At 43.9% G+C, this 21,462-nt stretch overlaps 1 protein-coding gene across 5 annotated transcripts; it reads right to left on the bottom strand.

The window, feature by feature from the left end:
- Positions 1-756: 756 nt before the first annotated feature.
- On the bottom strand, positions 757-19,451 carry nfatc2a (nuclear factor of activated T cells 2a). 5 transcript variants are annotated; one of them, XM_041059519.1, is made up of 10 exons: positions 19,123-19,451; positions 16,213-17,143; positions 15,912-16,080; positions 13,656-13,858; positions 13,407-13,579; positions 11,274-11,414; positions 8,910-8,965; positions 8,629-8,788; positions 7,795-8,511; positions 757-2,281 (listed from the first exon to the last, which is right to left on the bottom strand). In XM_041059519.1, exons 1-10 carry the CDS (start codon positions 19,178-19,180, stop codon positions 2,226-2,228), a joined length of 2,664 nt encoding a protein of 887 aa, XP_040915453.1. In that variant the 5' UTR covers positions 19,181-19,451; the 3' UTR covers positions 757-2,225. The 5 variants fall into 5 exon arrangements, with proteins under 5 accessions (XP_040915453.1, XP_040915420.1, XP_040915428.1 ...); XM_041059486.1 differs by lacking the exon at positions 19,123-19,451 and adding an exon at positions 17,575-17,874; XM_041059494.1 differs by lacking the exon at positions 19,123-19,451 and adding an exon at positions 17,575-17,874 and having other exon boundaries at positions 7,801-8,511.
- Between the last annotated feature and the right edge of the window lie 2,011 nt (positions 19,452-21,462).

The raw sequence follows: 21,462 nt of genomic DNA, 5'->3' as shown, positions 1-21,462 counted from the left end.
ATTTGTTACTCAGAAGTTGATAGATGGAAAACAAGGACGTATGTGGTGATGTACATAGTTATTATTTATTGCTACCTTTAGGGATACAAAAATAGCATGAAACAGAGACTTTTTAAGGAGCCACAAAGTCTAGTGGACTCGAAATGAATCAAATACAAGACAACTATCGACACAGAAAATAAAATAAGACAGTATTAATAACCCTTTCATTACCAAAGATTTCTTTTAAGGACTGTAAAATAATAATAACAACAAAAACAAACACTTAAACAAAAATAAAACCTATTACAGGGATACTTTAACAAATTTTAGGTAATGTATCATAATTCCCTTCAGGATAAAAGTTTTACATTGAATTAAAACAGATGAAAGATATAATAATGATAACTGTGTAAATTATAAACAGATAAAAGATACATAACGGACAACAGACTTTAGTCTACTGAAACTCTATCGTAACACAATCACACTTTATGTCTAATATTTACAGAAAAGGGGAAAAACTATTTAATATAGATTACATTCAAGAAATGTCAAATGCACTTGTGCTGTACTGGCTCAATGAGAAATATCATTAATAGATCTGATCAGCTTTACTAGTATTACAAAATATAATCTTATTATCAAATAGGTCCATATCAAATATTAAACATTGAGATTCAGTCTTACATTTTACTTGTGTTGTGTGTTTTTACCACTTTTCTATCACTTGCAACACTTTTTCTTTACAATCATATTACAAATGGCACTTTGCACTTTTAAGATACTCAGTGAAATCTTACATTACATTACAAAATAAGTTTTTAAACTGTTTTTTTTTTTCTTTCATCAAAACAAGCTGTATTAGCACATCAGTAACCCACACTGCATCTCCCTGTTGTGCTTACAGTAAATAGAAAATAAGATGTACGCTCTTTACATCGGCAAGCATGAAGCTACTGCATAGGCAGGCATTGAGCTCTGAGTATACTGATTGTCATTACAGGTAGACTCAAAATTCAGAAATACACAAAACAATACACAGAGTATAAGCTTTGGATATTTTGTGTTAGACTGTGAAAACAGCCACAGATGTTCTTACAATCACTTTAGAGAAATACAAATAAAAGAGACAAACTTTTGAAAAAAGTGAAAAAAAAAAGCAAGAAAACCACCTTTAAATCTGAGTGTACAAAATCTCTTACTTCTGCTTTCATGAGCCAGACTTCAGATACATTTTTAAACGATGTTAAATGCAAGATTGAAAACAAAAATCAGTCCAGGCACAGAAATCATTAAAAGAAAACGTAGACCCATGCTCTCATGGTTGCTTCACAGGCCCCTGGCTGTGAAGCCACTTTGGCATATCACCTACATTAGATATTTTACTAATATAAAATGGTACATTATTCACATGACTCAATATTATATATAAAAAAAGTAATAATGATGACCCCCTGTTATTGAAAACAGTGCATGTTAGGAGGTGTCACAATAGTTCATTTGTATATGGTTAAGGCAGTGTGCGTTTCACTTTAACAAGAAAACTGCACTTAAAATGAGATGATCAGCATGTGAGCTTAGGACAATCTTTTCACATAAAACCGCATTCAAAGTTACACACAGACAGAATACACACTTTGTGCAAGAAGAATTAAACAAAAAGATAACAAGCTTTTGGCCAGAAGAAATATTTGATATGTTGCATTTGGGGTGAATTTTTGGTGTGATTTTAACCTGCTGACCAATCAAGTTTCTTCACAAAGAAATCTGACTAATTTCTTTTGAACTGCTCCATAGCCATCTTTCGCAAGTCTGAGGCAAACATGTGATTTTACTGCCAGGGCAGTATGGCTGGAGATACTCTGAGGATTTTAATTGCCCTGATTTGATCTTCGTCTTCCTTTGTAAAGCAAACCTGAAGAGAAAAGAAGCAAAAATAAGGCACATATGCCTGTTGTTTCTCAGTGGATTGTGGGAAAACTTCTGGGTGTCGGTGGCAGACGTAATGGGTCAGATGAACTCTTCCGTTTGTCAGATGTTTATTGCAGGAAAAAATCCAAAGCAAACACGCCGGTCCGGAGCTGATATTTGTATCTCAATAGGTAAAGAAAATGAGGAAGAAAAGGTCTGATTGTCGGCGGAAGTGCGTCACCTCACTGGAAGGTTGAAGACGGTGTGTGCCGGTGTACGTGTGTGTGCCTGTGTTGGGGAATATGTTGTCATTTCCTGCTCCAGTCCCTCCTCTATGTCTGCCCTCTGGCCTGAACGCCCGTCAGATCCTTTCTTATGATCTCATTCACTGCAAAGCAAAGAAAGAGAGGGGACAATGGCAGGATGAATTTGTGTGTTTTGACAGTTAAATCCAAAATCACATCACAATCAATTATATTCCCAAAACACTGCTGACAGAAAAGCATCATGGTCCGACTGACACTTCTGTTCACGGCACTGATGGAAGTCAGGTGAATGCTGCATTAATACTGAGTAACCACTAGAGGTAGAGCTATGCAAGAACCTATAAGTGATTATTTCCTGTTGCTCAGATCATTACAAGCGTGTGCATATACATCAACAGAAGAGGAAGGGTGTTGAAATGGAAAGTTTCACATTGTCATGCTTCTAAAAATAGAGACACAATGAGCAGCGTGGGGGTGGAGGTGGAGGTGGGGTAGGAGGGGGTACATAAAACCTTTGTCATGACTTGAAATGAAATAAAATGATAAAGTTTTGGATCTGTGGTTTGAACAATTGAATCTTCTTTAGACCTGCCTACACGTAACCTGCAAGTTCTGAGTATTTGCAGGTTTGTTGTGTGTACGTGCTGATAAAACAACTACTGACATCGAAGCCGTGGAGTGTAGAGGAAGTGTAACTATGTACCACTACTACATGTGCTCACGAAGTGCGATTATCAACAGGTAGTTCTGCATTAAACAGGAAAGAATGCCAACTATGTGTAATATGTCATCTCTCCAGATAAGCCACAACGTCTGGGTTTAGCCCTGGTGTTTATCTGGAAGCCCCGGCCTGGAAGCCTGCTGTGTATCTGACTGTGTACACTGGCACTTGGAGACATTATAGGCTGGTGCCACCACTTCCACTGCGCCTTGGGGAACTTATTAAGGCCGATGAGTAATAAAAGTATTCCAAAGTGGGCCAAAAAAGCTTTTTGCCTCTAACTACAGCATTTAAGAGAATATCGTGCCTGTGATTTTGTAACCATGGTAGTGGGCAACACTTTGGACAATTTCACTCAAGTTCAAGTTAGAATCTGATTATTAACATTGATGAGGACAAAAGCTTTGAAAGGGGATGAAAGATGAAGTGTTAAGATAATAAAATGATTCGCTACTGAAAAAAAAACAACAGCTGCATGAAATACTAAATGCTGTTACCTTGCACTGCCTTATTTTAGAGGTAGAGGAGCTTTGTTCAGCTGGCTGGTGTAAGCTCTATTTAAAGCCTCGATTTACATAGTGTCGAGGCAAAGGGTGCGACTATTAAAACACGCGTAAAATGAAATCGGACGCCATCTCACCCACACAACAGCATCTCTGAGCAGATAACAGGCTGTGAGGGGCAGAACAGCTCACCACATCATTAGCTAAACAAAATAACTGCTGCAACGATTTGGGCTGGGAGAGAAAATATCATTTCTGTCTGAAGTCATGAAGTAGCACACAACTGCAGTGCGAGTGTTCTGAAATCTATTTAGGCAATCAGACAGAAATGCTTGGTGATCCAACAAGCCAATCTTTGTCTGTCTCTCTGTCTCTCCTGCTGTCTTTCTATCTGATCACTTGCAGATGTGGAAGAGCAACAGCTCAACACTGAGCACATTTTATAGCCAGAGCAGCATCTGAGAGTTGCAAAACTGAAGGAGCGGCCAAGCCGGGTGCTCTGCTGTCGTCACAACATCAGCGTCCCTGTTTATTTTAGTCTGTAGTGGAATTCCCTCTGACACCTAATGCCTTAAAGAAACTTTCATCTCCCCAGCGGTGCCACTGGATTTTTTCCTGAGCATAAAAACGAGCTTAGAGAAGCAGCAGGAGCGCCACAGCGGGGCAACATACAGTGGAGCTTTACTGAATCTAATGAAGGGTTGGCACGGGCTGGCAATTTGAGGCTGGCTAAGGGAACACTCAGGCTAGTCTCTTCAATAGGTGAGTGTCTGGCTCCCGAGTTCTGCACCAATGGGCTGCACTGTTTACCTACCGACGCTGGGAGGAGAGAGAGAAACACCTTGTACAGTAGCTGACTCAGTCGCCGCACTCTGCCTGCTGCGAGGTGGAATGTGTGTGTGTTTGTGTGTCTGCAACTATTTGCATGTTCATACAGTGCATGTGTCTGTGTCTGTGTGTGGAGGGGCGTACAGTATGTTCGCGGGTCGCGTGGCATTGGATCAATTCGAGTGAGACTGACGGCATGAGGGTGAAAACCACAGACAGAAAAAAGAAAGCAGACAAACTGGACTGAGAGCTAACCACCAATCTAACCACAGATCCAGTGTGTCAGTGTCTCACATTTTTTCATCCTCGCGAAACACACCCATGTGTGCAGTGCAAGAGTTATTGATTGCTGTTGTAGTTCCTTGTCTCTGTAGTGGCTCTGAAGTGTTCCCTTTCTAATACGATTCCAAAAGAGGATAAATCCAATTCCTTTCTGTTCAAAAATGTTCTCCAAAGTTCAGCCACAGTTAACATGAGGTTCCAGCTGTCAGACTTAGTCAAAACAACTGGGTATTTGCAATGATATACAGTTTTTTTAGTACAAAATGTCCTCTTTGTGTTATTATCCCTCCAGAAGAGATTAGCAAGGGAACACTGTCTATGGAAACACAAGAGGAAATTTTGCCCTAGGAAAACTAACATTGGAAGATACACACCTGATTTGACTAACTTTAACTGGTCCAGACTGAAACATCCCAACACCTGCACAGATTGTCCTTAAATTCTGAGCAGACATTCGTGGTCCTGAGAAGACAAATCTGACAGACTTTGGTGATCCTGACTTTTCCACTAGCAAGTCAACCAATGACTTTTCATTTACCGCCATCAACAGGTTGAAATTTCAATTTGTGTTCACAATCAAATACCTGTGTGTAGGTCAAAGCACCACTGTACCCAAGTATCGCCTCACAGAGTCACAAGTGGGCTGTAGACTCTTGTTGTCTTGTTGTACAGAATGAGGACTGTGGAAAAGATCTAAGCGCAGCCAGTAAGTAGAGAAAGAACCATTACAGCAACCACGAGCCTTACACCGTAACTGTGAGAAAATGTCCACACATGAACAAACCCACTGAAATAACGTGCACTGTAAATTAAACAATAGTCTTCAAGCAGCTGTCACGCATTCATCACTACGGCATTAACGCCGTCTGGATAAGTCTAAGTTGTGTATTCCATCAAGCCTTTCAAATGGGATGGAAGTGAGCTGAGACTAATGCGTGTCCACCAGGCTGTTGCTATGTGCTTTATCTCTCCTGCCCTGATCTCTACCCGCTGGAACAATTTCACCTGCTCCACTGCCTCTGGGCTTTATTCCACACCCACTAACCCTGTCCCTCTCAGCCTTTGTAGGCTGCGCCAGTGGCTCTTTTTTTCTGTTTTCACAAACCGTGCGGCACGCAGTGAGCTATGAGACAGACATTCTTGACCTCTGTGGTCCAAAGGTAAGGCAGGACTCTACCGTTATCTTTTATTAAATTCACTAGGCAGAATAAATAAATGTAAATAACACTCAACAGACCTGGTCTTGTTTGAGTACCAACGGGAGCCATGGGAACTTGTGTGAGGGCTGAAGACAGAAGCCCTCTGTGTGGGAGAGATTTTGAGCCACATTTGGATAGAAGATGCAACAGACTTTCTTTTAACACTTGCCACTGAAGTTGACACAGTTCAGGCACCTCCGAGATGTGACAGTTATCGACCACAATACTGTGACGATACCAGGATGTGGCATCACCCTTTTTCCAAAAATGACTACAGACTGAAACACATGTCTCGATGAGTAATGTTGACAATCTCACTTCACTGAAAATGCGTTTGATGGTCCTAACTTTAGTGATTGCTTTGTGGTCGGACCCATATTCGACACTTTTGCAGTCAAACACAGAGGGATTTTTTTTTTGACCTCACTTATCTTCTCACCCTTTGTTTGAAAGAAGTGTTTTGAATTTCGGGAAGTCCCCCTTTTGTTTTCCTCTTTAAAAAGGTGATGACTAGACCCTGCAATGATGTAGGTCACTGAATTATCATCTGTGGAATAAGTGTGATAAGAGGGGGGCACCCAGTCCAACTACTACTGTTATAAATAAGGTTTTTACATACAGCGGAGTGGCATCATAGATGAGCCAGTCATTTTATTGCACTTGCAAAATAATAGAATTGCCTGCAGTTCTTGGGACAAAAGAAGGCAATTAAATCCAAGTAGCTGCTAATTCTACAATTAGTTTTAAGGAGATTTGGAGGGAGACGGTAACGTGGGATTTGAATTTAAAAAAAAAATAAAACTGAACAAAGATGCAGGGGCACCTTGGGAAGCTGACTGGCCGTTATCACCTTTTGATGATGGGAGGATCAAACTGGAGGCCCTGTATGACTGTTCCTCAAACTCCTTGTTAATTCACAAACTCACAGCCCTGTTGCTGTTTACTGCACAGAGGGAAACCCTGCAAGTTCTATCCAAAAAACACAAATTCCATTGCTGGCCTTTTTTCTTCGTTTCATTTTTTCCATTGAAGCACACACACACAGCCCCTTTCCTTTTCCTGCAAACTACCCTCCACCCTTCTGCTATCTTACAGGGATCAGGCTGGATTTCTGAAGGAGAGCAGCTGCAAATAGGAATTTCTTGTGCCAGATTGGCAGAATCCCGTGGTCGGAAAAAAAGCTAATCCTCTGGTGGATTCCCCCACAGAATCGAGGGGCGTAAGGCCAAGGAGAGGCCCCGGCCAACTACAACAAACAAAGAGGCTTTCCCCAGCTCTCCCAGGCAGCCCGTTCCACTGTTTGACAATGGTTGCCATGGAAGTTGTTTTTCACTTCATAACAGTGTCAACATGTCCAGGCGGTCAGGAGAGTGACACTTTTTTCTCCCTCCCTCTCGGTCTCTAAAGCCAACGAGAGAGAGAAAAAAAGCTCATTTCCTGATGTGTGGCGGTGCCAGACGAACCCCCGCGACCGGCAGAACGGACGCCGCTGAATGGAGCCGCGTGATGACAACCTCAAACTGCCTCTAAACCTCGTCGGGCTGACACAGGCCAGAAGAAAGAAAAATATTGCATCACTTTCTGTCTTTTCTGTTATAAAACATAATACAATTTGTAGAACCTTTAACTCCAAAACAAGGAAGAGGTTCAACCTCTCGCCTGCTGCTGGATGTGGCCTAACATTAATTCTGCCAGAGGGTAATGAGGTTGACAAGCATAAGTATAAACATATGAGTCATAATCCCTGTTATTTCCACCTTGAGTGGAACATAACTACACCTCCTGGCAAAGATTGTTTTAACAGTGTGAGCCTGTTCTGTTTGGCTTTGTTCAGATTGATGCTATAGCACGTAGATCGGACCAGGATATGTGAAAAGGAGGTGGCGCAGATATTGTAAATATCCTTGAATTGTTCTTAGGAAAAGTCATATCTCTGTCGGCGTTTCTTATCACCCATCTCTTTCACAAGAAGGAATTGCACCTATCCATCACATCTTCAGGGTGTTTAGTTTCAGCTCATAACACTTAGCTGATACAGACACACACTGCGAATGACACAACAAGCGATCGCACTCACACAGAGTATAAAAGCAACAACTTACACTCACCATCATCTAGGTAGGCCTGGTCCAGGTTCTCCTCTTTGACCGTCACCCTCCTCTGTCCGTCTCCCGAAGCCTCCATCTGCCCTGTGCCGGGGGGAGCCCGACTTTTCTGCTGCCCCTTCTGCACATAGGGCTGCTGCTGGATCACGGTGGGATAGTGCTGAGGGTGGGTCACTGCTGCCTGAGCCTGCGGGGGTGTGGGTGAGTGGGCGGTGGCTGCCTGAGGGGAGTAGCCATCGCAGTAGATGATCTGCTGGGTGTCAGGCTGCGGAGCAGTGAGAGGTTGAGGGTCCCCTGCCCGAAGCAGGTGGTGGTTGGTGGGGGAGAACTGAATGATAGAAGGGTGCTGGCTTGCACTGATGGGACCTACAGACTGAGCCGGGGAGCCCGTGTGGACCAGGACCGACCGATGGGGGTCGGGAATCATCCCTCCAGTCTGCTGATAAAGGCCGGGGCTGCCGCTCAGACTTTTGCCCCCGCGAGAGTAGACGATGGCCGGGCTCTGCTGCTGGAAACGCGCGTCTTGGCTTGGAAGGCTGGAGCTGAGACGCTGGCAGGAGGCCATGCCGGAGATCAGGCCGTTGTCTGGGTGGAGGACGCTGGCCGGAGGACGCTGGTAATAGGAATGAGGGGATAAGCCCAAGATCTGAGGCATGGCAAAGCCCATGTGGTCGGCTTCATACTCATCTACAGGCTCTGTCTTGATGGATGGAGCTGTAACAAGACAAAAGGTCTGAGAGGGAGCAGTGTGTAAAACCACCTACAGAGATTTTCATTAGAACAATTCTGAATCATTTTACAGTGAAATCCCAAAGTGTGATAAGAGCATACCACAGAGAGGCTGAGCAGCATTCTTACATGCCAGTGGTGTGTAAGTGAAATGCTGAGGCTGGCTGCGCTTCCTCTTCCCGTTGATGACATAGAAGTTCACTTTGACAGAATGGCAGAGAGACGTGTCTCGGTAGGACGGCACCTCCACAAACAGCATACTCTGCAAGACAGAACAATGTGATGGGCTAAAACTGAAACGTGACAGCCGACACGTTTGTTTTGTGTGAATTGTGCAGCCATTATCTGAGCATTTAAGGAACAGGCTGATGTATAATACGTACAGGCTGGCTTTTGTCTTTGTCCACTGTTGCTTCCATTTCCCAAATCTGCTGCCCATCTGGAAAGAAGCAAAGAGAGAAGGTGAAAACCCAACGATGTGCTAGTTAACTGTGCAGTTAAGTAAGTAAGGCTGGTTGTTTCAAGACATACTCTGCAAAGACTGTTCATCTGGAAAATGCTGAATCATAACCAGTGGAGAAATTACATTTTGTTGTATTTTATTTAATTTTGCTGATTCAAATACAGTTAGTTAAATACAGAAGATGCAGCGACAACGTAATGTTTGTTGTTTGAAAACAGAAAAAGGCTCTGTGCATGTAGAAACTATAGTTTTTTCAAGCCACTTCCTCTAAAACAACCAAACACACCTAAAGGTAGAGAGGGCCTGTAGGTTTACCCCACACACATCCATTAATCAGAAGACACGCCTGTCCACTCCTGAATGCGGCGCTGACAGAATGTTAATGCAGAAAGCAGAGACACAACCTTTGCAGGGACGTGTCTGACGAGAACTGCAAGAATCTGAACTGCTCCACGTCTCTATGGCGATAACGTCTCTTTGTCATGTTACAGCACACTTCATCCGATCACATTTGAGCTGTCATTTGGGTGAAAAAAGCTGAGGACGAAATGTGAATACATGACACATGATTTGACATGTGCTGCAGTGTGTTCCGTGTGATTGTTACTGTAGGTGGGAAACCCTCTGTCAAACTGCGAATTAAAAACACATGGCTTAAATGAGTCAGCAGGAGGAAGGGGGATTCCACACAACTTGCCAACTATTTTCTAAACTTTATTTTAATGATCAACTTTCTCCACCTCTCTTACATAATGTGAGGACTACTGCTTTCTTGGCGTTTGTATTTGTTTGCGTGTTGTTGCAGCTCTATGCTAAGGGATACCCCGACTCATTCTCCCTCTGGAGATAATTGTGTGTGGGGGTTGGAAAAGTGGGAGAGAAACAGAGAGAGAGCCTGAGCTGGAGTTGGCTGGGGAAGCTTTCCTTCCCCCCTTATCCAAGCACAAGAGCCAGGGGAGCTCCAGCCAGAGGCAGCTGTCTCTCATTCTGAGGGATTTCACAGCTGCACTAGTCCAGAACTTTGTGTCAGCCAGAAACTCTCCAAAACAATGGCAATCCCTCTACGTAAGATTTCTTTTTCCGTCTCTGTCTTACTATCCATTACTGTGGTGTGTTGTATCCCAGCGGCAGGGAACCCCGGACGTAAAAAAAAAAAGATTTAAAAAGCAGCCTGAGCGTGCGGGTCCAAGTTTTAGTTGAGGTAGCCAGAGGAGTGCCTGCATCTTTAAAGCCAAGCACCCCGTTCTCAGACAGCAGTGGAGTCAGTGAGTCACAATATCAGACAGTAAAAAAAAAAATCTATTCTAGCTATAAAAAAAAGAAAGCATTTTTACATAACCGTCCATCCCAAAGAACCTTCCAGCAGCAGCTGGAGGTAAACTGTTGAAAACTGCAGATACAGAAGTGGCCATGATTTACGGCAGCTGACAAACACAAACCTACAGGAAATGCTTCCATGATAGAAACAATTACTACTCACTCTTTTTAATTTAGTTGTTTTAACAGCTAAGCAGCTGATATAGTAAAAAAAAAAGTGACATGTCTGAGAGCCAAGGTTAAAGGGTGGTGGACTTTTTTGACCCGACACGGGTGAGACAAACACATGAAATCATACCAGTCATGGTTAAATCACTCCATTCTGACCTATAAATCTTAGAAAAAGATCTGAAAAAATGGGCCATTAAAATCCAACAAAGATTACGTAACAGAAGGTAAAAAAAACAAAAAACAATTTCATTTCCGAGAAGAGACGTAAAAGTAAATCCTTTAGTGCCATCCAGATGCACTCAAGTGCAAGCCAAGGGTGTCAACAAATGTAGAGGAAACAGCTCTTCATGTGACACACAGAGCCATTAATCACACAACAAAAGGCCCATCTGAGCAGTGATAAGACATCATGGAAGTCAGTGAGGAAGAAAAGGGCAAAAGGAAGTCAGGCAGCACTGTTATCATTTGGATCATGCAAATTACTCATGCAGCTCCATCTATACAATGATGGTGGTAAAAAATGAAAGTTATGAAGCTGTTACACAGACATGGCTACATATGAGTCATAAGTTATCACTGATGTTGTGGTAACACCATGTTGTGTAGCAGCAGAACTAACAGACGCAAGGAGGGTAGAGATTTTATTGATTTAGTCATTGGTTTGGTTTCCTGGCAATGTACTGTATGTCTTCATCTTTAACCTAAATAAAAAACAAACCTTGTTTGAAAACAGAAAATGACTCGTTCCCACGACATCTGAGCAACGCTCGGGCTGACGTGCGTGGACGCCACTCACCCTGTGTTTTCTCCATAAAAATGACTTTGGAGTCGGAGCTGAAGTTCTGCCCGGTCAGGATCATCTGCTGGCCGCCCAGAGCAGAGCAGCTGTCTATGTCCTGCTTCTCCACCATGGGAAGCTCATGTGCTGAACGCTGAGCTGTGGGGACACACAGAGAGGCAGGCTTACATTTACTGCCCGTTTACAGTCACAGCTCACAGTCACATCAGCAGAACACTTAGCATTTAGCTACAGCAGAGATGAAACCGGCGGTCGATTACTTGAGTCGATGAAAAGTAAATAAAGGGAGCCATTTTAATAACTGATCAACTGTTTTTCAAGCAAAAATAATGAAAAACTACCAGAAGTTCAGTTTCTGCTTCTCTCTGTTTTACATCACTGTAAACTGTATAACTGAGTTTTGGACTGTTGGACATTTGAAGATGTCCCCATCGACTCCAGGCAGTTTGTCACTTTTTTTTTTTTAGTGATTCTTTGATTAACCAAAACAATAAACTGCAGACTAATTGATAATTAAAATAATGGTTAATTGCAGCTCTCTACAGTCTCCGGCCTCTAACAACAGTCGACTCTGCAGTGACAAAAACATGCAACGCTTCATTTGAAAGCTCCCTATTGGTTTTCTCACAGGTGCATAACTACTTATTACCAAGAAGTGTCAATGCTTTACAATAAAGAGGTGATGCTGAGTCATCCAACGAGCAAAACCCTCGCTCTCATGTTTAAGAAGCAGCAGCACAACTCAAACAACAAATCACAGCGTAGGAGGGACAATGAGGGAGCTTAAAATTTAAGTAATGTACAGGAAAGAGAGAGACTTAGAACCGTAACACCTAACAGTCTGATGCAATCTGATAAACATCGCTGCAATAAACACTTCCTACTGTATGTAAAGCTCTGGGTGCTAAATTCAGTCATTACAAACTCGCGCTGAGCAGTTGAACACTTCACCATCTCACAGCACTTTATTTTAAACTGCAGCAGAGATGCCAAAGTGTTTAAAGACACCAAATACTTCAATTTTTGTGAAATGTGAAGAGTATGAGGTAATAAAATATTTCCATTTGATGGGATAGGGGCGCCGTACAGGGTTTGAATGTTCATATAGCTTCTGTGAAGAGCTGAAAATCTGAAATAGTCCAGAATGATTATATATGAAACCAGAGAGTTTAGATTAAGAAGCATAAAGCTACCTGAGGGGAAACAACGCATGTTAAAGGGCTGAAGACACTGAAATTATTACTGTAGCCGTCAGTTTCGGAGACACACTGAACACTAACAGTCCTACACTGTGTTAGTTCAGCTGAAACTCCACACTCACCGAGACGAGCTGAGGTGTCGACAAACAATGCTGTGACCTTTGAACACATCTGCCAAGATGTGACACCAGCAGGGGCCGTGTCCCCTCAAACACACCACCACTGGCACAGCCTGCTCGTCAGCAGGCCTGACAGGTGTATTATAGGTGTCACTGTAAACAACTTTACGCTTGATTGGTTTTCAGTGACGGCAACCAGCTGTTCTGAAGTTCATCTTATGACAGACAGGTAGCGACTACTGTCCTGCCTTTGATGCGATCGGAAAACAGATGGTAAACAATGATTATAAAATGATATTATTTTCTGCGTCATGCTTTTTTACAATGACAGGAGCATATTATATGCAGCCTGTGTCTCACTGATATTGTGAATGTTATGTCTTGACCAGGGTGTTGGTCAAAGGAAGATAAAGGGACCTTCTTGTTTGAGTTTTGATTACACCAGGTGCTTTAATAACACTGTGTACACATGCACTGATGTACCCAAACACAGACTTTACTGCTGCACACATACAAACAGGTACACAGACACTGAAACATGCAGCGCCCACCTACTGGATGGAAGCCCTGGCTGCATAAAGACATCTTTGTGTGCAGGGCTGTGGACTATCAGCCCAGCTCCAAACTCATTTGAATGTGGGTTCCTTTTTTTTATGATGTTTATTTTGTATAAAGTTTTGTTAACTGATGAAAACATCAGCAGCCTGAAAGCATACTTGGGGAAATTCACAAAGCCTGCACTGTGTCAGGGCTTAAACTAAGAGCAGAGCAAAAAGCATCTCATAAAAATATTTTATGTGTCGCTTTCTTACAGCACTCGATGGGATGCGAGGCCACCTGGAGGGAGACGTGTTGTCCTCCGGGCTGAGGTATGTGCACACGAAACACAAGACGAACGCGGGTGTTTTTCCGGCCGACGTCCGTCTCGCCCTTCCTCAGCTCGATGTCAGCGTTCCTCAGCTTTAGGATCCCAGCACAGTCGATTCTGTGTTAAAGATTAAATATGTAAGCAACATTGGCAAATTTATATTAAAAAGGCAAAAGATTTATGATATTCTCACATTGCTTTCATGTTGTTCTTTGGCTCCAGGGGGATCTCAAGGACTTTGGTGCCGTTGATAATTTTCTCAAAGCTGGTGGTCGTGACCGTCTTGCCCGTGATGCGGTGAACTTGGTAAAAGGCATGGGGCTTGAGGATGCGCTCATCTGCTGTACCAATGAAGATCTGCAGGCCAAGTGGCTCCTTGCCTCTGTAGCCATGTAGCTGCAGACACAAAAAGAGAAAAACTGACTTTTGATTTTTGTTGTTTTTTTCTTTTGCTTCACTCAGAACTCCTGCTGTCGGCCAGTGAAACAGAGATACAGAACTGTATGAAGGAAACACTGGAATCACTTTAAACTGGCTGTGTTTCTCCATTGCCTCTTGTTCCAGCTCTGCATTTCCAGATGTTGTCCCCCCCCCCCAGAGGTGGCTAATCAGTGTCAGACCCACGTGTAAAAGCATGAGTCTTCCATCTACAGCCTTGAACAGAAGCCAGCAGAGAGCTCGGATCCTACAGCACTTTCATAACTGGATGAAGAATTTAGCAAGGGGTCCTCTCTTTCACTAAGAGAAGTGAAAGTGACATAAATAGCCAGTCAGACGCTTTGGGCGTTAGACCTCTTTTAATGTCCCGCTGCAGAAATTGTAAATTGCAGATCGGTGAAACTGAGAGCTGGAGATAGTAAGAGAGGCTGAGAGAGGGAGAGATGTCACTTTTAACCTGAGAGTGCCTCCTGAGGAAACCTGCAAAAACCACAAAGCATCAACTTGCATCTAAATGCTGTTTTTGTTCAAACAGTGTAGTGCCTAACTTTTATCACGGCAAAAACTGGCTGCAGAGCGACGGAGTAAACACTTCAGGTAACTCTGCACTTTATCCATAGGAATACAGAGCTCATTTAAAACACACAGTTTTACTTTTCCTATGAAGAAGGGCCTGGAGAGACTGTTCCTTCTAATTGTAGTCAGAGAAAACTTGTGTTCAGTCATTAGTAGAAATGATGATCTAAGTGGACGTAACTGTCAGGCTTCATGGCAGCTGCTGAATGTAAGCAGAAACTATGGCAACGTGAATGAGCACGCTGGGTCCATTTCCAGGTAGCTGACACACAGAATGAAACAGAGGAAGCTGACTGCAAACACTTAACAGGCCATGTGAGCAGTCGGCCGGTTGTCATGGCAGTGGCAGGAGCAGTGAGTCATGACAGAGAGCAGCGTAGGAAAAGTAAAGTGGAGGGTACAAGGCTCAGAGAGAGAGAGAGGGAGCGAGAGAGAGTGTAGAGGAGGAGGGAAAAACATAGAGAGCAAAGGAGGAGAAGAGGAAGGGAAAGACGAGGTGCCGTAGCCGTGGCTAGCCAGGCCTGACCATCTGATTGGCCTGGCAAACCAGGCAGAACTGACCTCAGGGTGAGGCCTTCGGGGACGGGCAGAAAACGGAAAAGGAGCGAGAGAGAGAAGCTTTACTTCCAACGAGTCCCTACTATCACCGACCAAAACAGCTTTGAAATGTTGCCATGGCAACACAAAGAAAGGGAAGTTGAGCCTATTCCTGAACAATATAGCCAACAGTAACTGTGTCAGGGCTAATTTCATTGTGTCATGTCTGAATTCTGTGTTGTGACTGTAAGAGAAATATTAGCAAATGTTTTTTTTTTCCCCCCCGCACTCTACAATTACGTTAACCGCAGGCCCTGTGCGTATGTCTAGAGAGACTGAGAGTTTCAACATTCAAAGTCAGCTTCCTAATATGAGACCGACACAGTCAACAAACCAGTGTGTAAGAGGAAGTGAGGGACAACACGAACACAGATGTGTTTGTGTGGTCAGGGCACACAGCAGCAGACTATATCAAGCGGGAGGGAAGAGAAAACTAGAAAAATAAATAAATAAATAAATACATCAGTGTTGCTCCATGACCCAAGATCCATTTTTGGGTTGGCGTGAGGCTGCAGGGTGGTTACAGTTTCAAATGTCTGTGGTTAGCTAGTTATGCTTTGTTTCCAGAACTGAGAAAAGGTAAAGAGGCTATGAGAGTAGCCACAGTAAGTCATGTTAGGTCATTTTCATACAGCTGGCCCTGGGCAATAACACCACCACTACTCAGTGCATAATGAGTAGGAAATACCATTACATGCAAGCCCTCCCATCAGGGCTGCCTCAGGCTCCCAAACTAGAACCATAATTTAATGGACAAACTTGGCAACGTGCCTTCATAGTGTCACTCAGCACTTTAATTTTGTCCTGATTTTGTTCATTTGATCTTGTTTGAGCGTACCTGTACGACAGGATGTCCTCCGGTGGGGGCTTTGACTGCACCCCTGCTGCCCTCTGTCTCATAGTGAGCTCTGTGGTGCGGCTTGGGCTGCACCTCGATGTGGAGTTCATACTGGTCGGTGCGACTGGGGATGGGCCATTCCAGCGGAGGGAGAGAAGCCTCTGGGATGCTACAGAACATAAAGGATGCAGAAAATGATATAAATCATAAAAATCATTAAGATTCTGAGTAAAATGCCCAGTGGAACATGGGAGATTATCTTGTGTGCATGTGTAAACCAGAAGCTATAAGCTCTTATTACCTGTAAATGCTGGGAACCAGCGGCTTGGACCAGATTGATGGGATAACAAAGAAAGGCTCTGCAGGAGGTTTGGTTTTTATGTCCTGGTCACAGGACACCAAGAAGTTCCCCTCTCCATGATTCTCTGGGTACAGAGTGTAAACCTGGTTGGATGTCTTGACTATTTTGGTGGGCACCAGGCCTGGCTGACCAGTGCCAAAACCATTCATGGCATCAGCAAGGCTGCTGTGTGTATAGTGGGCACCTATGTTGTGGTCTTCATGGCCGCTGTGGGGGGAGGGACTGCGGGAGCGGTGTCCAGGGACTAAGCCTGGATTCCTGTACATGTCGTAGGTGCGTTTTCCCTGTGGGGAGGTGGAGCGGGAGCCAGGCCTGGGGGAGGGTGAGCGCTGTCCCAGGCTGTCCTCAGCTAGGCTGGTGCGAGGAGAGGTGCCCGGGGAGGTGCGCGGGGAGCCAGTGTGGATGTTCTGTAATCTGGGGCAGAGGTCTCCGGGGTTCTGGCCACTGCTGGGGGACACACAAGGAGACGCCCAAGGGGAGTAGCTCTCCGAGTGCCAGCTGGTGGAGGAGTTGCTGCTGGCGGGACTCAGGCACTGGGGCTCACGGTAGGCGAGGTTTTCATGCCCGGGCACAGTGAGGGTGGGTCTGGGACTAATGTTCAGGTGGTGGTTCTGCAGGGAGTCCCGACCATGGTTGTAGTGCTCACGGGAGGGAGTGATTTCGATCCGCGGGCTTAGAGCCAGGCCTGCAGGACGGGTATTGTCCAGGAAGTTTCTGGCCTCCTGGTTGTCATATCCTGAGAGAACCTCAGTGTTGTGTTCGCTGTAGGGGGGACTACAGGACTTGATGCCGTATGGGGAGGCCTCCTCCAGAGGGAAAGCCTGCTCAGACTCAGGACTGAGGACTTTGTGAGATGCAAGGTTGGGGTCATCTGGTGGGGAGCAAAGATTAAAAAGCATCAGAATACACACATTTGAAAAACGTAAATGTCATAGCCAGAGGTCTTTCCCATTCTTACTACAATAACAGACTTGAATTCATCACAAAAGTTAACGTGCATCTTTCTAAATCAGTAGATTCGGCTGCAGTCAGACATCTTGCTTTTTTCAAATCATTCAAATCATCATCATTATTAACTTTGTTTTTCCAACAGCTGAAAAAAGCGTCTTCGTGTTGACATATTCTCACGTGGATATACGATTTCAGGACCCACAACAAAAAGCCTGTCAAATTTACTTCCTGTTTTTCCTTTTCATTAATATGAATGAACCTTACAGGTCACATAATATTTTTTTTAATAACAAGAAATAACCGAGACAGGCAGCGGAGTCAGCTCAGGTTGCCAAAAAGCCTCGGACAAACCTTGATCTCCCCCAGCAAAGTCGCTGCAAGGTGGCTCATATTCAAACAAGTACTCAAACTCCAGATCCTCATCAGGGTAGTTGACTCGACTGAGCTCCTCCAAGTCTTTCTCGTCGTAAAAAGAGGTCATCTGTCTAAATGTTTCCTAACGGCTCCGCTGGGTTCGGGCGAATCGACAGAGACGCGGCTGAGGTGTAGCGGCGCTAATGTGGATTTGGGGAACCTGCTCAAGTGTCAAATGCATCGGTGAGCTGCAGGAGGTGAGGCGCACAAGTTTCCTGTTTCAACTCGCCGCAGTTATTTTCAGATGAAGGCGGGTCTATTTTCACGCTGAATGCAGAATTTTCGAGCGCATCTCAGAGTCTGATCACGCCTCCGTGTTTCGTTGATGCGTCGTTAAAAAAAAAAAAAGGAAAAAGGCAGAAGTGTATCTTAGAAGCGGTGAATTAGGTGACCCGTTCAAACAGACTGCTGCGAGTCCTCTCACAGACTATGCAGCCTGGTGCTGCCCCCGGGTGTCTGACATGTTGCAGTGACACAGCTGGGCGCTGACTGGGCTCATCACCACTTTAACAGCTGCCTTACATCTATCCATTAAAAACAGCGCTGTGGCATTTTAGAGGTGTGCGTACGTCCATACAGGTGGACGGACGGACAGATGGATGAAAGTGGTCCGAAACATTTACTACACCACCTCGCCAAACAGTCTACCCTCTTCTTGTCTCAGATTGGATGTCTTGATGATTATGCTCTCTTTTACAGTCAATGAAAACATACAAGTTCTGCTGAGGGAATCCCCAGATTTACGCACAAGGCAGCGCACAGGCCAGGGCGTTCCTTCCAGATGTAGCCTTACACCCACTGGGCCAAAGGCCTGTATGCTCTGTCAGCAAAAACGACCGATGTGCACCACGAAGCCCGCATGCCAGCTTTAATTATAATGTTGACAACGACTTAGATTTGTCCATCTAACGCAAATGAACCAGAACCAGTGACAGTAATTTGTACCACATCAAACAAGAGGCACATTAGAAAGTATTCGAGATGATACACAAGAGACAACCATGAAGTTATTGGACAAACATATAACACATCTGATTCTTTGCATGATACTAATAGTGACACAAAATTAAAAATACTTGTTCACAGTCTGTAAACCGATGTCACCAAATGTAAATTTAAAACTTGACAAACATCTTACCTTTACTTTTCAATCAATCCAAAATGTCTCTTAGAATAGCTTTTCACTGATAAAGTAGAAGTTTGACAACTTCATTATTCATCACAATAATAAGACTCTGATGTGTCTAATTGGCTCCCGATTCTCCCCGAATATGTTTCCCTGTGATGCCAAGCTGATCCACGCTGAGCCACTACAGCGCGGCAGCGTGTGTCTGCCCAAACATCAACACCCCAGCTATCAGTGAAACGTAAGGCAGGCGACTGACAGATGACACTAAAAAACCACACACTCCAAGGCTAACACAGCTCTATCAATTAAAAATCAAATGGGTTGATTACCAGATAATCACAACACTTCAGCAGTACCTTGATCCATCGACCTCATGGTGTGGTACTGTGCCAGTCTCCAAGTATCTCTAAACATCTGGAGAAAACGGTGAAAAAAAATAAAAAATAAAAATAAAATAAAATAAAATGAAATGAAAAGATGAAAAATTACTTTCCCCTAACAACCATAGCAGATGAAGCGCTCTTCGGTTAAAGATGTTGAAAAGAGACGAAACAGGAAAAAAATAAACTCTCTGTAAACGTTCAAAAACTTCAAGCTGCGACACAGCAGCTGCGCGCAAACTCCCTTTCTGTTCAAAAACATGCAGCCGCATCAGCTACAGCAGTGGTTCTGGTATGAAGTCCCCCTTCCTAGAGCTCTATAAGGATTACTTGAGTATCAAGAGCGGCTTCCTTCCCCGCTCTGGGTGTTTATAATGGTCCAATGCTGTAAAATAACGGGATTCCCTCAGTGTTTCCTCCTGTTTGTGCGCCTTTGCCATGGAAACCTGGAGCCGGTCCATGTCGGAGACTCAGGGCTTTCCTGCAAAGCCCCACACTCAGGAATCCATGACGTCTCCGGCTCCTGCGCCAAGGCATTTCTGCGGCTTCTCTCAGACAGTAGCACAAGAACTTCATTGTAGGGTTGAAGAAATTACTGTAGGACACTGAGGGAGAGAGAGAGAGAAAAAAGAAAAATAGCCCTGAAGTTTGATTACATGATTCACTACATGAAGTTTACTTAACACAGTTTACTGGGCCGTTCTGTCTAGAAGTTCAATCTGTTTTATAATTTGTAAAAATAAAACAGCAGACAGCTGCAAACGGTTTATTTAGAGTAAATTTAAGGGGTCATGAATAGTTTTGAACGTGGAATATAGAGAATTCCATTGTCCCCATTGAGGGAAGAAGCTGCCTTCCATTTTCATGTCCTAATGGAAATCTGCAGCATCTTCTAATCCTGGACTGGAAAAAAAAAAAAAAAAGAAAGTCTGAACAAGACCACTACATAGTCTGACCCCAGCAGTCACGTGGACAAATTCTCCATTGCAACAAAAGTTATGTAAGGTAACGTCCTAAGGAAAAAATAAAAGACTATTTATACATGTATATTTATATTTTTGGATTCATCTGTGTTAAGGCTTCTATGTAGTTTCCTGTCAGACACTGACAAACTAAAGATTCTCCTTTGCCACCTCTGCATTAAACTTCACTAGCTGCTTGTGTTATGGAGGGAGCTGTGTGTGTCAGCACATAGGAGGAGGTCACCTGAGGTCACCTGAGGTCACCATCACATTTAGTTTATGTATCACACTTAACTGCTGCTGTTTTACAGTCACACATAAAGTTTAGCCTCAGTATATTTGCTTAAGTCAAGAAACAGGTTGTTGAAACTGTTTCAGGAGAAGTTTTTTTTTTTTTTTTTTTTCAAACATTAACAAGTTCACATCTTGCCCAGAAGAGGAAGCTGTAGAATAAACCATCCTGAGGAGCCAAGTTAAACTATACATTACTGTCCCAGTGCCATGAATGTGCTGGTGCTTTTAGTGCCGCGCCGAGCTTAGTACAGATGCCACAAATATGCTTTATCATTTTATTGCCGAGCGTTAGATGAGGAGGTCAGTGCCGCTCTCATTTTCCCTTTACATGTAAAGCTACAGCCAGGAAACTGTGAGCTTTCATTAGCTTAATGAAGCAAAGAGAAACAGCTAACTGTCACTGCACACAGGCAGTCCATATTCAACACAGCAGATATGGCAGAATACACAACATTCAGCAATTTGACACAAATCCAGTGAACATCAGGATGAGCCAAAAGCCCAGTGTGAAACATCTTCGCTATATATTTCAGGCTCTGAACCCTCTGCACAGCCTCACAGGCTGATCCTGTGCTTACACCAGTCATGTCAGACCCAAGGCCACTCATAGGAAAATGTGTGTACTTGAGTGAGGGGAGGTGGGGGTAATCAGAGGATCTGTTTCGGATTGAGACGTGGATTAGTCTGAGCGAGGGAGCCTGTGCTTAGACTGCTGGGTGAACAAGGTGACTGCAATGAGTCTGTAAACCGCAGAGGACAGAGCCGACGTTTTGGGGGTAACCATCCAGCAGCCTTGTCTACCAGATGTAAATTCCTCCACTGTTATGGAACACTTATGCAACTCAAAATCATGAATGAGTAAATGAACAGGGCACACGCTGAAGAAAGGAAAACTGCCTCTGTCCAGACGGCCGAGTTTGCACTTCCGTTTTTTTTTTCTCAGAGAATCCACTTTTTCCAAGTTCATGCAGTATTTTCCATCACTGTAAAACAGCTCATTGAGGTAGAGTTGTCTGGGTTAGAGCATTGCCCCGTTTGAGTTTTCCAAGTGTAACATGTG

The sequence above is a fragment of the Toxotes jaculatrix genome, chromosome 2, assembly GCF_017976425.1.
Source record: "Toxotes jaculatrix isolate fToxJac2 chromosome 2, fToxJac2.pri, whole genome shotgun sequence".
In the NCBI taxonomy this organism is placed as follows: Eukaryota; Metazoa; Chordata; class Actinopteri; family Toxotidae; genus Toxotes; species Toxotes jaculatrix.
This window is presented reverse-complemented; position numbering and strand designations above follow the sequence as displayed.